At 46.7% G+C, this 16,255-nt stretch overlaps 2 protein-coding genes across 4 annotated transcripts; both read right to left on the bottom strand.

Annotated features, from left to right (window-relative positions):
- Positions 1-970: 970 nt before the first annotated feature.
- On the bottom strand, positions 971-10,871 carry LOC146237857 (interleukin enhancer-binding factor 3-like). 3 transcript variants are annotated; one of them, XM_084685020.1, is made up of 20 exons: positions 10,762-10,871; positions 9,549-9,675; positions 9,168-9,282; positions 8,592-8,794; positions 8,232-8,400; positions 7,935-8,082; positions 6,465-6,556; positions 5,589-5,684; positions 5,364-5,475; positions 5,108-5,205; positions 4,896-4,998; positions 4,619-4,762; positions 4,240-4,445; positions 3,711-3,833; positions 3,051-3,176; positions 2,618-2,779; positions 2,263-2,410; positions 2,094-2,132; positions 1,520-1,897; positions 971-1,221 (listed from the first exon to the last, which is right to left on the bottom strand). In XM_084685020.1, exons 1-20 carry the CDS (start codon positions 10,799-10,801, stop codon positions 1,085-1,087), a joined length of 2,766 nt encoding a protein of 921 aa, XP_084541146.1. In that variant the 5' UTR covers positions 10,802-10,871; the 3' UTR covers positions 971-1,084. The 3 variants fall into 3 exon arrangements, with proteins under 3 accessions (XP_084541146.1, XP_084541147.1, XP_084541148.1); XM_084685021.1 differs by lacking the exon at positions 10,762-10,871 and adding an exon at positions 10,595-10,730; XM_084685022.1 differs by lacking the exon at positions 10,762-10,871 and adding an exon at positions 9,837-10,136.
- Positions 10,872-11,362: 491 nt separating this feature from the next.
- Positions 11,363-15,297, bottom strand: ptger1a (prostaglandin E receptor 1a (subtype EP1)). Its single transcript, XM_084685023.1, has 3 exons — positions 14,960-15,297; positions 13,097-14,019; positions 11,363-12,878 (listed from the first exon to the last, which is right to left on the bottom strand). Exons 2-3 carry the CDS (start codon positions 13,973-13,975, stop codon positions 12,609-12,611), a joined length of 1,149 nt encoding a protein of 382 aa, XP_084541149.1. The 5' UTR covers positions 13,976-14,019; positions 14,960-15,297; the 3' UTR covers positions 11,363-12,608.
- Positions 15,298-16,255: the final 958 nt, after the last annotated feature.

The raw sequence follows: 16,255 nt of genomic DNA, 5'->3' as shown, positions 1-16,255 counted from the left end.
CTAAACTGCAACTTTATATGCCACTTATCAGAATGTAATACATGTATTACTACGAATACCTGTAATTATTTTGTTGCTCGGAAGCTAATTTGCTTTGCTACAGAGGGCTCATCAGGTCACACATCGAGGACTGACAATCACGGCAATGGAAGTTTATTGAAAAAGCCATGAGGGCAATGCATGCCACCACCAACTTTTAACTTTTGTCTCATAGGAGTGTCTTGCATGAACTCCCCAACCTCCGTGTTCTAATGATGAGGTGAGGAATATCCCTGGTATCTTAAACATTTAGTGAACTGGACACTTTTTCAAATGGCTTCCCTATGTAGCAAGTCCCTGCAAAGTTTGGGTCCTTGGTTTCTGCAATAAGATAATTGATTTTGGCTTGAGTTAAGCCTCAGATGCAGGAACAGACCCATCATCAGAATGATAAGAATGTTGTTTCGATGAAACTCTAGCTATAAGCTGTTAACATCTTGCTTTGCACAAAAAACATCATATGATCTAAGAGTTTGTTCTCCATGAAATCTCCCCATCCCCCTGGCCCAAGGCAAATCTACACACAGCTTTCATTCATCGCTCCTGTTTGCAAATGTGTATGTCTGGAACCTCTCCGTTGATCTTAAATTTCCAAGGGGTGTTATCAAAGGGCTCATACAAAAAGGCCTTTGGACACAATTGGGTACAACCAGGGCAAAAGAAACGTCATCTTGGGTTGTTTACAAAAATGCCTGAACGGTGCTTGACTGTAGAACATTAAACATTCCCTTTCTCAGATGAACGTTACGTGATTGGCCAGACCAAATACTGTCCAGAAGGAAATCTGATAGAATGGGAGGGTGGCCAGACCCATCTGCCAAGAGCAAATAAAATCAGCTCTCAGCTTGGGAACCAGAAAAATTCACCACTTTATAAATTAAAAAGTCTGCATTGAAAGGAAGTGAAAAAATTGACCTTGTAGAAACCCACATTTGAAATTATAATGGTTTATTTGGATACATTTATTGACAATGTCCAGAGTACAAACAAATGAGTCTGCTCCATAGGCAGTTTATGGGAGAATAAAAGAGGTGGGATTAAAGTCCTATTTGAACTGATAGTTTGTGTTTCCGTAGCCAATGGGGAACGAGCCCTGGCCCTCCCCTCCGTAGCCCTGGGGTGGGCCCCCATACGTACTGAAACCCGGTTGGTTGCCCCAATCAGTCGGTTGATTGCCGTAACCTGAGGGGGGGGAAAGAATGCAATCAAACCAACCAATGAGACGGAGGCAAGAAGTGATATCATCATTGATGAGCTTGCTATGAGCTTGGGAGCATTAAAATACATTGGCTAAAAGAGTGAAGAGTGCAAGCTGTCCTTTATGGTTTCTGTAGTCCTTTATCAAAGCAAATTATTGACACTTCTATAATGAGACTTTACAGCATTAAGTTCTTCACTGGCAAGGCGTCCACGACTACTAGACCTCCGTCCACAGTGTATATATATGTGTGTGTGTGTGTGAGAGGGACAGTTTACTCACCATATCCCCACTCACCGTACACCTGTCCACCGGTGACAGAGCTGGGGTACGCTGTGCTGTATACGGAGTAGTCCACCGCTGCCTGGCCCACCGGCGGGGCCCCCTGCTGGGTCAGCTGCTTCTTCTTGTCCTCCCCGTAGCCGTAGCTGTAGGGGCTCGGCTGGTCCAGGGGAGTGAGGGCCGACCGGTAGCCGGCCCCGCCGCCGGGAGGCCCGGTCTGGGGTGCGGATGCGCCCCCGGGGGCGGAGGGGGGCTTGGGCGGGGCGGAGTAGGAGGCGACGTCTGGGTAGAAGGTGCCGTAGCCGCTGGCGTCGGGCGTGGTGGCCGCCTCCACGGGGACCGCGGCCTCGGTGGAGGCTCCGGAACTGAAAGGCTTATCTGCGGAGAGGACACAGGAGGATGGGTCTGGGGTTTGCGACAGCTCGCTTGGGACGTATCCTAAAAGGAACGCCGCAGTCAGGCCTACTTTATCTAGGTCAAGGGTGGATGTCGGCAAGTCAGTGACAGCAAGTTATTATGGCAACGATTGATGTAAACCCTCCCACCCCCAACCCGAAGTAAAGTGAACACTTACGATAGCCAGAGCCTGTGTTGCCACCGTAGGTGTAGTTTGCTGGTAAAAACGGACAAGGAAAATGACTAAGCAAAAAACACATCTAGCTTTGAATACAGTTGCCTTATTAAGTTCGCTGTTAATAGGACGACAAAATAACGACTTTGAAGAATTTGTGCGCATTCCTTACTTTGGTTGTAGTTGCCGCTGTAACCAATGTTCGAGCTACCGGGGCTGAACAGCTTCCCCCGACCTCTGCCCCGACCCCGGCCACGACCCCAGCTGTTGGAGCTAGGGTCTGACGGAATGCCCCGGATTGTCCCAAAGCCTGGGATATGCTGTGGTGAGAGAAACAGCATAGAAGGAAGGCCGATGGACAGCAATGATGAGCATTTCCTTGTGTGTAGGGATCAGTTACTTCAACATTTGCTAATTACTTCAACTAGGTTTTGCACACTTAAAAAAGGTTACCCAAGAACAAGTTTGTGTGTGTGTGTGTGCGCAAAAAGGTCCAAGGATTCCAAGTAGATCCATTCTCCATTTACCATGTCAGTGTAAGTGACCTTCTTCTTCTTACTGGGGTCCTGGTAGTAGGAGGGGCCCGAGCCTTCTGGGAAGAGCTTCTCCAGAGCAGCCAGGGCAGCGTAGGCCTTGGCCTCCTTCTTGTTCGATCCTCTCCCTTTGAACTTCTGTCCATCTACCTCCACCTACAGGCCAGAGGAGAAACGGACCAAACACGGACATGTCGTACTCAACCCGTGTACATGTGTCATTTCTATGTATATCTATATGTAGCATCAAAGCTAACGAGGGGGGGGGGGGGGGGGGATAGTTGAAACTGTTACGAGTGATGAAAAATGTCCGGAGGTTCCTCATTTGAGGCTTCAAAAACGAACCCATCGACCGTCTCCATTGTCCCACGTGTTCCCAGTCTGGGAGTGTGACTTGCCTCTGACTGGTGTGGAGCGGCCGACTCACCTCCATGATGAAGCACTTGTCGTGGCTGCCGCCCGTCTCGGCCGAGAGCTCGTAGCGGAGGCTGCGCCGCTTCTCGTTCAGCTCCATCACCGGGTTCTTGCCGTGCTTGGTGAGGATGGGGCCGTTCTGGTCGGGGGGAGGAGAACCCGCTCCGGATGAGTTACGGCGCTTACATTTACATTTAGCAGACGCTCTTATTCAGAGCGAGTTACAGTAAGTACAGGGACATTTCCCAGAGGCAAGTAAGGTTGCCCAAAGGACACAACGTCATTTGGCATGGCCGGAAATGGAACCGGCAACTTTCTGATTACCAGCCCGATTCCCTAACCGCTTAGCCCCCTGACTCCCGCTTAGATGACAAAGTGAGTAAATGCCATATCTTGCGAATACCACTCAGAATGGGATCAAGGCTACAAGTGGTTTTAAAAATGTGGATTATTTTTGCTGAGCCCCAAAAAATAGGCATGCCACGGTTGCTCACAGGTGTAGCGTGTACCACATGGGCTGAAGCCCTTAACGTAGAGGACAGTTCCAGTTCCAGTTCCGGCCATCTCTGCATGTCTTTCCCCCCTCACTTTCCCCTACATTTCCTGTCCACCTCGAAAAGTCTTTATCCCCCCCCCCCCCCCAAAAAGGCATGAAAAATACAAAAATGCCAACCTCGACCGGTGCTGCAGTTGCTACAGTTGTGCTGGCTGTGGACGTTCCTGATGAAGTGGGGTCTTTATCGCTGGGTTCTGTTTTACTCTCAGTCCCCATGGGTAGACCCAGCTCCTGGAGTACCTGGAGAACCCAGACAGAAGGGGGGTGGAGGATCGTCAAACGGTGACAGGGTTTTAGAGTATCTTACCTAGAGCCATCCTAAACAATGGCAATGACTTTCTAAAAGCCGAATGTTCTTCGTAATGTAACCTGGTTTGAGTTTCCCAGTTGGGTAATTAGCTTTGAGGTAATTAGCCATCTACACTAACACAAAGAGGAGATTCCTCTAGTTCTCCAACCATGGCAATTTCAACAATTTGGCAATTGTAAATAGCCATCAAAAGTTTTTTTTTAATCAAATGTTCAATCAAATTTAGGTTTGAACTTATTACATGTCTTAGAACAGCTTGAAGAGTCAATGGAGAACAATTGCTGACTAAACAATCCCAACTTATGCTAACAATGCTATCAATTATCCTTGCAGTACCTTTCCAGCGAGGTTGAGCTTCGCGGCACGTTTTGACGGGCCCAAGGCCTCGTAGGTCTTGCCGTCTACCTCCACAGCCATGGTGAAGACTGGCTCATGGACCGGCCCGGTCTGCGATGCTAGCCGGAATTGTAGACCCGGTTTGTACTGGTTCAGACGCATTAGGTTGTTCATGAAAACGATAGGATCCGTCTTGTCTTCAGAGGCTGGGTAGTGACAAGAAAAAAAATGGATGGAGAGAGAGAGAAAGAATAAGGAGACATTTGACATTATTAACAATTATAATAATTATAAATTATTGGCATCATAAATATCACCTTAGAGCTCCCTAAACACATATCTGTCAGTGGATAGCCATGGTGTGAGAGAGTTCCCCTACATTTTCTCTGAAACTTCTGTTGTTTCTGGAACTTGAGGATCTTCCTCTTCTTGTTGTCGAGTGGGCTGTCATCCCCTGTGGTGTCGGTCCCTGTGAAAGGCCTTTTGGGTGGCTGGCTGTAGGCACCTGTGGCTGGGATCTGAGCTGAAGGGAAGTGGGCAAGAGGTAAACAGGTTTGAGACAGGATCCTTATCAAACAGGCCACAAACCCTGACTGAATACTGAATCACACTTTCAAGTCAAATAATGATTCATTTAAAAGAGTTAAAGAAGGTACCGGAAACATCTCGGGGTCCAATCGGTCGTCGGGCCCTGGCGGCAATAGCGTCCATGCCCAGCACTTTGTACACCTGTCCAAAGGCAGCCAACCGCAAGGCATACTGGGGGAGAGGGGGGAGCACCCAAAGGTTTGGTACACCCAAGAAGGTCTTACCTTGCTTCCTCACATTCTTTTATCGTGACTCTACATCAGAATGGTTGTACCAATACCTGGGCACTCTGGGTGATGTCTTCACGCTGCTGAGGGTCAAGATGGCCGATGGCGTCCATCTTCTCTTTCTCACAGGGGTCCTTGATCCCAGGGCCGTCTGTGCAAAGGGAGAGGTTCAGACGTTGAACATGCACAGATATGCTACAGAGAAAGTTGTACAAAGCTGTACTTTTGGGCTGTTATTCCTTTTGGGGCTTGATCCTTCATGTACACAAAATGGAAGTCCACAGATTATAAAAAGGGTTGGATGCTTACCAGGCAGGAGGATTCCGGAAGCCACACACTCAAGGACTCGTCGGAAGGCTTCTCCTGCTCCCATTGGCCGGTCGCTGGTTGCGATGGCCTTCTCACATAGCAGCTCCAGTGGCTAGGCAGGGACATGATGATTTACTTGGGAGCAGAACAACGACTTAAAAACAGCGACATTTTGATATCTTTCCGTCAAAAGACAGCAAATGAGCCCACGATGAGGTAACTCACCCATCCACGGAGTGGCGTCCAGGTGGGGACGCGGGAGCACATCTCCCTCAGGATGCGGATGACGACGACCGCAGACTTCAGATCGTTGACCTTCGCCTGAGGGACACAAACATCGTCCGACTCGAGGTTAGGACGAGGTCGCCTCCGGTGACAACCTAGGCACATCATCCTTCAGTACCGTGTTGCTGACCGGTTGGGGGATTGAACAACACCACGCGTTTCACATTTGATTGGACGTTCTAATCTGGGTGGACGGTTTTGGATTGCGAAGCAGTTTTTGCTACAGATGCAGTGTTTGGAAGGTCATGTATGCCATACAAAACAGGTGCAATACCCCTGGAAAACCACCAAGAGTCAAAGAAAGCACAAGCAGAATAACAATGTGGTTCATTCAACCTGTTTCATGAACCACTATGGCTGTCAGACTCATTAGAACTGCAACAGGGACATATGAGAGATTGTGCTTGAGCTTAAATTACTGAGTAGATTTTCAGGAAGATTGCACCTGGACATACAGTACCACAGGGAACATAATGAATGCTGTACATGGGATAAATGCTGTACTGCACTGATCTCTATGAGAGAGGGGGTTAGTGCAGAAAGCCTGCAAACATCAACAACCAAGACATGTATTCCAAAGGCATGGACTAAAATAATAACAAACTGGTCGTTAGGTACCCAAATTGGACCATTTGAATAACAATAATGGGGGTGGATATGATACAGCTGGGAGGTTTTCAAGTGTTCATTATGGCAATGACTGTGGGAGTCAAAAGCAGGCAGCATACTTAAAAGTTTTTAGTTTTTTTTTTAACAAAAGATAAAGTGTAGAACTCTAAAAAGCTTCATGGGACAAGTAAAGACGGGGATGCAAACCTGGAACCACTTGGCGTGGCGGAGGGACGCCAAGGCAGTTAGGCATTTCTGCCTGTCCAGAACGTCCGGCGGATCGCTTGCTGTTTGCGTTTCTATTGGACGAGGGGTTGGTAGGATAAGAAGACAAGGTACGGTTTGACCAAGCGGGGGGGGGGTTCTGCTTCTGTTGCCAGCTCAGCGATGAGGCAGCTTTTCCCCAAAGCACCAGCAGCAGGGCAGGGGGAGGGAGGGGGGGGTTCACCCCCAACTATCCTTCATCCCCACAAGCACTTTTCACTAAGAGTCAAAAGTACTATACTCATAACGGGCATAAAGATAATACAAACTTGTGATACGTCTACCACTTTTTATTTAAAAGTATTGACTTATAAGTATTTCCATACTTATACTACGTAGATGTAGTGCATCCTAACTTGTCTAACCTCCCCTTCCCTCCGCCAAGCGGCGTGCTGCTTTGCCCCTTTCCGAGTCCAGTTGGTCAAAGGTCCAGCGTCCCTAAAAAACTTGACACACTAGAAGGCTTTAGTGGAGAGAATCAGATTTGGGCACCACAGTTGAAATCAGATGCATTAGGAGGTTCGGCTCCGTGCTGCAGCAAAACTGATGGCTCCCCCCCCCCCCCCCCCCGCTCACCGTTCCAAATGGCTTCACGTGGTCGAGACCAGGTCTGGTGAAGCTGACTGACCTTTGTAGTCGTCCCTCACCTACAGGCAGCCTAATTGCATTTCCACATGCAGATCCTCGTATTGACGCATGCAGTATCCATTCATACGTACACAACAACCCCCCCCTCCCTTCCCACCCACCCACCCACCCACCCACGTCCATCCTTTAGTTCCATTTTATTTTGACCACGATTTCTGCACCATCCAGGCAGAGTGAAAGGGTCATGGGATTCTTTTCTGCAAACCTCGATGCCGATCAGTTTTGCTGCAACACGAGCTTCAAAGACACATGCAGTCAGATCTATATACGCGCTTTGTCACTCAAAAAGCCTTCACTTCATTTTTTTACTTTAATACTACTGACTGGAATAAAGACAATCGATTAATATTAATGCGTAATTGGCATCAAACACATGATTCAACAATGCATATGCGGCTACAGTGGCATCGTATTCAGCGATGGTCAACTGCCATCTTGTTTAATTTCGACGGCAAATTCTAACTTTTCTTTTTTTGTGTCCGAGCACCAGTGAAGAGCCAATAGTAATTGTCTGTTCCCTTGGGCCGGCCCACAGCAGCCGCTGTGCACTTCCACTGACCTCCAAAAAAGGCGGATCGAATGAAGCTGCACAACCGACTACAATTCCACGCATCGGTGTACGATTGGCAGACCAGTGGAGCTGCACAGCACCAGCTTGAGGAGAGAGGCTGATCTGCTCAAGCAGGTCTGTTGTGGAATGTGACTGGAAGGTGTACGGTTGGGGGCCTGGGCTCGGAGGCCCGGGAAGAGGAGGGGGTTTCGTACCTTCATCCGCCTGAGTCTCGGCCTCCATCCTGACCAGGGGGGAGGTCAGGTGTATGGTGAGGGTCAAGACGGGCTCCTTGGTGCTCCTGACCATGATGGACGCCTCCTTGGGGCACTGGGTCACCTCGTATTTGTCCTCTGTGACCAGCTGTAGCCGGTGGTAAAAATGGATCAAAAAGGAGTTGGTTTTATTCATAGACCTCTTACCGTGTTAATAGTTCTTGTTTTCCCTCTACAGTATCCAATTGAAAGGATCGAGTCGGTCTCCCCGAAGACAGAGAGACCAGTTGGACCAACCTTAATTTGTGCCGAGAGGCTTTCAGCCACTTGCTTGAGGAGGGTGGCGGTGGGCTTTTGGCTACACAGCAGCACAAGCTCCAGGTCCATGTCCCCTTTCAGCAAGAGGCCCTTGGCCACCAGGCCCACCCTCATGACCCCCCGCAGGACACGTGGGGCTGGGGCACCGCTGGGGGAGGATGAGTGGGTGGATGGGAAGTAAAGACAAACTAGGTAAAAGGCACATTAAGCCAAACGGAACAGTTCTCTCCCCCCCCCCCCCCTTTCTTTTTCAGTGTGTGTGAGTGAAAACTGGAAACGAAACAATATTCCTATTCCTCTTTGCACACCTTCACAAAAAACAACAAAAAGCATGTTCACCTCTCCATCTCGGCAGCGGGTGAGAACCCGCTCTGCTCGTCCAGCAGGTCCGAGACGGCCTTGAGGGCGCACTCCACGTGGGAGACCACCGTCTGGATGGCCTCCAGCTCCTGGGAGGACGGATACACCGCCGAGTGCTTGGCCATCATGTGGCGGTCGTCGGTGATGAACATACGCATGGGCGGCTGGCATACCGGCGGGGCCTGGAGATGAGAAGGGGGTCAGTTCACTGTGGGTTGTTGGAAGAAGTGGCGCTTTAGCGTGAAAGTGGTGTCTGTCAAAACATTGAGGCGACGGTACATTCCAGACGGTCACAGGGTTAAACAACGGGGGCTGTTGAGGACGTGGGTGTTTTGGAAAGCAGCTTGGAAAACTAGTATGGTGACAGAGCTAAACATAGATGTGGGAATGTGTCAATGTGTCTTAGGTATACACATAAATACAAATATAACCACTGACGGGTGTCTGTCTGATAGTTTCCATGACTAGTTTCCTGCTCAGAGAGAAATAACTGGACGGATATGGTCTGTTTGGAACCTTAACACCAGCTGGAGAGAGAAAAGCTGAAATATTCACCTCAATTTTGAGACGTTTCACCTGTATTTCTTCTATCGCAGTTATGTATTCATGGTACTGCCTTAACTCTTCTTCGTAGCACAGGCAATCATACCAGTAACGGAGCTCTTCATACCTGAGAACAATGAGAGGTATAGAAAAATGTACGCACTGAGACATTTTGCACCTGTAAACGACACTGCAGTGCAGTCAAGAAAGTGTCTGAGCTGATTGTCTAGAACTAAAACAACAATGTGGGAGGCAAAGTGGTTATAGAGTTTACAATAACAGAGGGAGGTGTGTTGCCTCTGTCCGTTTCACGCCGATTAAAAGAAAACTGACCAGAGCTTGGCAGTAGCCTACCTAAGCTTAGCCTGGTCTTGCTACAGCTAACCACCTTACCTGTCGAAGTCGTGTGGGAGAAGGCGGTGGCCATTCTGTATCAGGCTATCCCAGTAGAGAAGCTCCTCGTAAGCCTTGCGCTCATCCCAGACTGGCGCTGGCATCGCCATGACAGCAAGTGATGACCCTTTTTTCACAACCAAGGCAAAGAAACACCTGTCAGCACGTGAATAGTAACACATTATTTAGCTAACACCCACATCCCAACCTGCAGAGACTCATTTCAGCGGCTCCCCCCCCCCCCCCCCCCCTTTCCCCTGAGACGAAATCAGGACGCACGAAATGCACCTTCCTATACCAAAAATGACCATTGGACAGTCTCTCTCGGTCGCTATAGAAAGTCCCCGAATTCCGGGAGATTGTATAGCATTTGCGGGCGTCAGGGAGCCGCTATTGTCGAAATGCGGGAGACTCCCGGAACTTCCGGGACACTTGGGATGTCTGTTGTCAGTAGCTAATGACTAGCAAATGGGGAAAGGCATGAGGTCAGTTAAGAGAAAGCCTTCTACATTTAATTAATTTAGCAGACCATTGTATCCAAAGACACCTAGTCTATTTGTACTTATTAGAGAATGGACAGAAAACGATCATGCCATGGATAAAAAGTGCATAGTTAGGTACAGTGTTTCGGTGGTCAGTCAAGGAACGGTACTTCCTAGTTAGCTTAAGTTACTGTCTAGTAGAACACGCTGTCTGGCTATCGTCGTTCACATAGCTTTAAGTTATTGTAAGTTGATGCACACAGCTGCCCAACCCAAGAACACACATACAGCATGGCTATGTAAGCTGCTGCCGCGCTGGCGACCAAAGTCAGACGAGCTAGCTAGCTCTACAGCTCTACTGTACTCAGCTAGTGAGTGTTGCAATGGGTTATAAAAATTACCGTTTCAAGTAGTCATCAAACTAGTTGTCATTTATTCACTGCTGACGAGGCAAACTAATATAGCTAACTAATAACACAAACACAATAAGGTAACTAGCTAGCTAGCTATGTTGTTTACAGGCTACGTCCTCGGACTAGCTAGCTAACCAACCGAGCTACTTACGCCAGAAGCTGCAGGCCATTTAAACATGGCACCACACATTAGCTTGCTAGCTAACAGCAATTATTTGAGTACTAGACGAACACGATGCAACATTCAAATGTTTCACTGGAATAGTTGTACAGTCATTACAATACTTTTACAATACACTAATCGTTGCAAGCACTCACCAGTGAGAGAATTCTTAATGACTGCGACACGTACGCGCATGCGCCAAAGGTGGGGACATTTTTTGGGACCGACCAACCAACTACAGCGAGGTGTTAGTGGTTTGTGTGCCCTACTAGTGTGTCGCTGTACTAGAGTTGGTAGAGGTGACCAAGGGGTGTCGCTGACACAAGCACTAGGGTACGGGGTTTCCTCATCTTTGACTTAATCATCAACATTTCAGATATGTTGCCTTTACTCAATTTCATGATGCTGGCTACGTGATCATTTTGGGGACTTTGAGGGGGGAGGAAAAGACCCATGTCGATAGCTCTAACTGTGTCTTGCATATTTTGTCTTTGCTGCAGGTTTGGTGCTGTCTCCTTGCAGTGGGACAGTGCATTAATGCCACCTACTGCACTGACATGGGTAAGACGTACCATGGACCACACAGCAAGTTCTTTCCTCTTAACACATCTCAAGGAAGTTTGTAGGCTGGTTAAAACTTATAAGTAGCCAAGGGGAACAAGTTAATTACAGTTTTTGTTGGAATTTACCTTTCTCTTGTGAGTCTTCAATGTGTGAAAATACGTGCGTACGGAATCAATTTAAGTCAGCACACCATTTTACTATGCAATCGCATGTCATAGCTTTATTTACAGAACTCATTTAATAACTTTTGAAGATGTCCTCAGATAATTGAGGTAAAAATACAGGCAATAAATACTTAACATTTTGCAATGTTTGACATTAAGTAGCTTTATGTACATAAAGTCATAGGAAATGATAGTTCTAGCTTTGTTTTCCATTCCATTGGTTACAGTTAGGCTATTATTTAAATCAGTTTAACATTGAGTTAGTCTAATGCCATTGACATCTGACTATTTAATATAGCATTGCACTCTTTGGAATTTAAATGTGTGATATAGCTTACTTAGCATTTTGTCCATGAAGACTAAATGGTTCTAACCCTATGATTTGACCTTCCGTTCTCTGTTTTCAACTCCATACACACAACTGTTTCAACACATACCATGCATGTACCTTAGCATTTATCAACATTCAATGTTGGTTTTTGTTTGAGCACAGAAACTCATTTCATGTGCCCTCTAAGAAGGAGGAGGAACACAATATTTATTGTTCCTGCCATAAATGAAAAAAAAATGTAGGACCCAGCCATTAAAAATGAACATTCTGGCTAAAGTCACAATTTTCTAAACATCCACATATGTCATCTTGGTAGATTTCAGCATCTTTCAGCCATATAAGGGAGTATTGGGAATGTTTTCTGGCTAACAGTGTGCTCTGGCACACATCCCAAACCTCCAAAGTGCAATGTCAAATGAAAGGTACTAGTTACCTCAGGACTTTTCCATCCACTTATTTCGATTTTCAACCTCATGAGATAGAGTACCAGTTTCTGTACGGCCGTCCTGGCGAGTGCTGAGCAACACATGAGCTTCGTCATTCTCTGCATGACCCACCATTGCCACAAGTGTCACTTCAAAGTTGTCAGGCTACTGTCAATCCATAGCGTGTTCCTGTTCAAGCAACCTCATCTTACAGGTTGCCTTCACACGCTCTTTAGTGTCGTTTTCTCCCTCAAGGACCGTAACCCAGGCCTCACATCTCAAGTCCTTAAACTTACTTCAACGCAAGCCTCCGTCCGGGAGTCACCGCTTCAGTCCCAACAGGCAGCTACCACGTTGTGTGTTGGCCCATTTCAACTGAGTGTCAGCCAACTCAACGTGGTCACACCGGCATCCTCTCTGGTTGGACACTGGTTTGAACACGAGAGATTCACACTGCATGCAGTATTCACACTGGGCATGTATACCCTGTGAAATCCCCGTTCACAGGTACCACCACTTCAGATCCGGTTGCCAACATGCTTTTCCGAGCTGTGGAATGACGTGCCATCCCATCGTCGCAACACGCTACCCTTCAGGTCGGCCTGGCGCTTCGTGATGAGGTAGATCTTCCTGAGCACGGCGCGCCGCAGCAAGATGTAGACCCAGGGGTCCAAAATCTGGTTCCAGGAAGCCAGCCGGACACCCATCACCATCAGAGTTTTGTAGGTAGACAGGTTGTCACCAATGGAGTCTCCGTAGGAGCGCATCACCGTCATCAGGCCAAAAAGCTGGGCACAGGAGACAGCGTGTCATCGTCAAATACAAGCTATGTCATTTTCACATATACTGGTGCCACATATACTTTTTATTTTTTATTTCCAAAGCACAGACTTTGGTCTGGGGCAATGTCTAAGAGTTGACAAATTAGAAATATTAGGTTGAAATAGGAATATTGTATCTTTTGGCACTACATTTCCCATGACCCTCAGTATCTACTCCAACTCACCAGCAGGGGGCTCCAACAGATACAGGAGGTCACCATGATGCCCACCAGCTGCACCACCATCTCAATGTCATGAGACTTTGCCGAGCGGTGAGAGCTGGGCTTTCTCCTCATCCGGGCCAGAACCAGAGTCAGTCCGCTGATGGTGTTACAGACCAGGGCCACGGCCAGTGACGCCAGACCCAGTCCAGAAAAGAGCATGACGAACGCCACATCCCCCTCGCCGGTGTCCCCCAGCACTTTAATAAAACACCACGTTCCGGGGTACTGGTAGGTGTAGGAGCCCAGCTGGAAACAAGGCAATAGAGCTACACAGAGGGCTGCCAGCCAGATGAGGGAGAGGGAAAGCTTCGTCCGGGTGGTGGTCACCAACGAGGAGTGGAGAAGGGGCTGGGTGACCCCCAGGCAGCGCTCGGCTGCCATGGCGCAACCCAGGAAGAGAGGGCACAGGCCGAAGAAGACCATGCTGCCTCCAAGGAACTGGCACATGGCGTCGGCCGAGTCGCTCGCCTCGGCCTCCTCCTCCGACACACCTCCGGAGAGGTAGAGCCGGAGGACGAGTGCCCCGGGGATCACGTGGCCGGCGAAGTCGGTGGCCACCAGGGAGCTGGCGAACAGGAGGAAGGTGGCTTTGGAGCGTCGTCGCTGGAGAGAGTAGGCATTGGCCAGGATGAAGAGGGCCACGATGTTGGAGATGATGCCCAGGGTCATGGAGAGGACAGCTGCGATGGGGCCACTGGACATGGGCTTGTCCAGGGACAGGTTCCCCTGCTGGGCGAGCACCTCCATGGTCACCTCCCTCTCCATGTCCCCCTGGCTGTGGTTGGAGAGCGGGTGGAGGGACGCTGGCCCTGAAGAGTTGTAGTGACTCATGGCTAACATCACTGGGCTGTTGAAGTCAGGAGTCCCATCGTGAAGATGATAAGCTGGGGAAGAGAGAAAAGATGACGCTCAGTACAATTATTCCCTACCCCTACAAAAAAGGCATAGGAAAGTCCAATCAATACAAACATATTATCATGATTTGTGCTGAAGTGAGCTGTGAGTGATGGATTTGATGGAAAATAGATTTTCATGTAATATTCATACTGTAGGTGGGATCGAACCCTGCCTGCATGCTAAATCACAGGAAAAATAAGTCAATAAGGCATTATATGCAATCTAAATGGCTTCAAATGTTCCGTTACTTTCACAGATTCACGATGCACACGATTATGATTTACAGAGTTTAAATCTCCACAGTCCTCAAATGATCTTCTAATCTAAACTATTGTAAACGCGGATTACCAGCTGTGCGCCATTCTCACTGACAAGTTGGAACGTAGGCAAGTTATAACAGTTCCCGTTGACAGAACATAACTATCGAAGCACATTCCTCAAGCGTCAACAAGCTTGGTGTTAAAGAGCAGGGTATCTATACGGTACACAACTCAGCGCACATGCACCTTGAACAAAACCGTTTTTATAGGCCTATCGACAATTAGAAGTGATGCAAAATAATTACACTTCAATTAGATTGATTAACAAATTAAGTGTTACATGCAAATGCGCATGGCAAACTATTTAATATTATCTTACACTCCCAACATATCAAACATCTTTATCAAGCTGTAACCTACTGTGCTGTCATTTACTGTTATGGTGTAGTCGTCTCTTGCGTTCTATGGAAAATGCATATATATTAATTATAGAAACCTATTTTAAATAATTTTAGTCGGAAACATAAATAAGACAAGCCTAGACATGTGAATGCGAGATTTTGTTGCCAATCCCCGTGTTTAATGAAAGTTTATACAATTTTTAAAACCGCAACTTAAGTTTGACAATTGACTGCTAGTGAACATACGATTTCAACCATTATCTTACCACATGTTGACTGTCAAAAGCGATGTCCTTAAGATACTTTATGTCCTTAAGAAATTAATGTTCATTCCTTTCAGATAATCCAGAGGTAATCCAAATAACACTTTAAGAAACACCTTCACTCAAATCCTCAGCCCACTGATGCAAAAAAGTGATTTGCTCTTCTAAAACAACCATTTTACCATGACATTTCAGCCTTTATTTAATTGTTCTTCGAAAACAATAGGTAATCGCCTTCCCGGACTTGCCACTGTTTCTAAATCCGATTCGAAGTTTATGATATGAACAGTGGAACGGATCAGTCCCGCCGCCGTAAAAAAAAACACAGGTTCTCTGAACAAGTTAACAGTAGCGTTTATATAGCAGCGTCGCCTTTTAGTTAGCCCCTAGGAGGCTCCACTTGTCAAAATCAAGTCGCAGTTTTTCCAGGTCAGTTCTATATGTTTACATTTTTCATTTCATTTACATGAAATTTCGTTACTCACCTCTAAGATGTATTCTCTTTTCGTTATGGGTCACCTGCAGGAAATAATATTTCAAACAGCAGTACGCTACAGTCACAACCTGTCAAACATTTGACTCTTTTATGAGAACACAGATTAAATAAATATTTTACTAGAAGACCAGGCTTGACGAATGTTTTAAATATATTTATTATCTATATAGTTCTTCTATAATTAGCGCACTATAGTTTACTATAAGACAAGGTATGGAAAGTCAACAGTACAGTGAAAAAACGTAACTATTAAATGTATTTCCAAATAAAAACCAAATAATTCTAAATGTACAAACACCATTAGAATTTAGCCTACGGAATCAGTCAATTTTGATTAATCGTTTTTCGAGTGTAGCCTGTTCAGGGGTATATTACTGCCATGTAATTACATAGAATAAGTGGCAAATTGGTCTGTGTTGGTAATTCTGCAGTCTATTACAGACGTTAAATCCAAGTAAATCTGTTTTAATAAGTCATGCAATTCATTTCCTAAGTGTGACTGTGTTTTATTCATTTTGCTGATGTCATGCCTACGTAAGTTTAACCTAATGAGTTCTGTTGCTGTTTTCCAAGTCCTTGGATCAATATTAGGTCAAATGTATGATCATGGAGGCATGGAGCATAAATGTAAGCACAATTCCATACAGAACTGGGGCCATCAATGATCAAACTTGATCACATTGGATTCAATGTTTTTAAAGCAGACAGACAGGTTAACAATACAGGTTAACAGACTGACATCTGCCCACTAGAAATATGCTTGCATCAGTGGCTCACATATTCATTATTCCCTTTAGTAACTT

This window comes from Hypomesus nipponensis, chromosome 21 (assembly GCF_054491055.1).
Source record: "Hypomesus nipponensis isolate SF chromosome 21, ASM5449105v1, whole genome shotgun sequence".
NCBI classification, from domain to species: domain Eukaryota; kingdom Metazoa; phylum Chordata; class Actinopteri; order Osmeriformes; family Osmeridae; genus Hypomesus; species Hypomesus nipponensis.
This window is presented reverse-complemented; position numbering and strand designations above follow the sequence as displayed.

What these genes read in the sequence shown, in the direction of transcription:
- LOC146237857 (XM_084685020.1), bottom strand. Translation starts at nt 10,801, where the DNA reads ATGCGCGTACGTGTCGCAGTCATTAAGAATTCTCTCACTG. An exon ending in CCCGCTGCCGAGATGGAGAG is followed by an intron (nt 8,401 to 8,591) that starts GTGAACATGCTT and finishes ATCCTCCCCCAG; the next exon opens with CGGTGCCCCAGCCCCACGTG. An exon ending in GGACGCCACTCCGTGGATGG is followed by an intron (nt 5,476 to 5,588) that starts GTGAGTTACCTC and finishes GTCCCTGCCTAG; the next exon opens with CCACTGGAGCTGCTATGTGA.
- ptger1a (XM_084685023.1), bottom strand. Translation starts at nt 13,975, where the DNA reads ATGTTAGCCATGAGTCACTACAACTCTTCAGGGCCAGCGTCCCTCCAC. An exon ending in TCTGTTGGAGCCCCCTGCTG is followed by an intron (nt 12,879 to 13,096) that starts GTGAGTTGGAGT and finishes TCCTGTGCCCAG; the next exon opens with CTTTTTGGCCTGATGACGGT.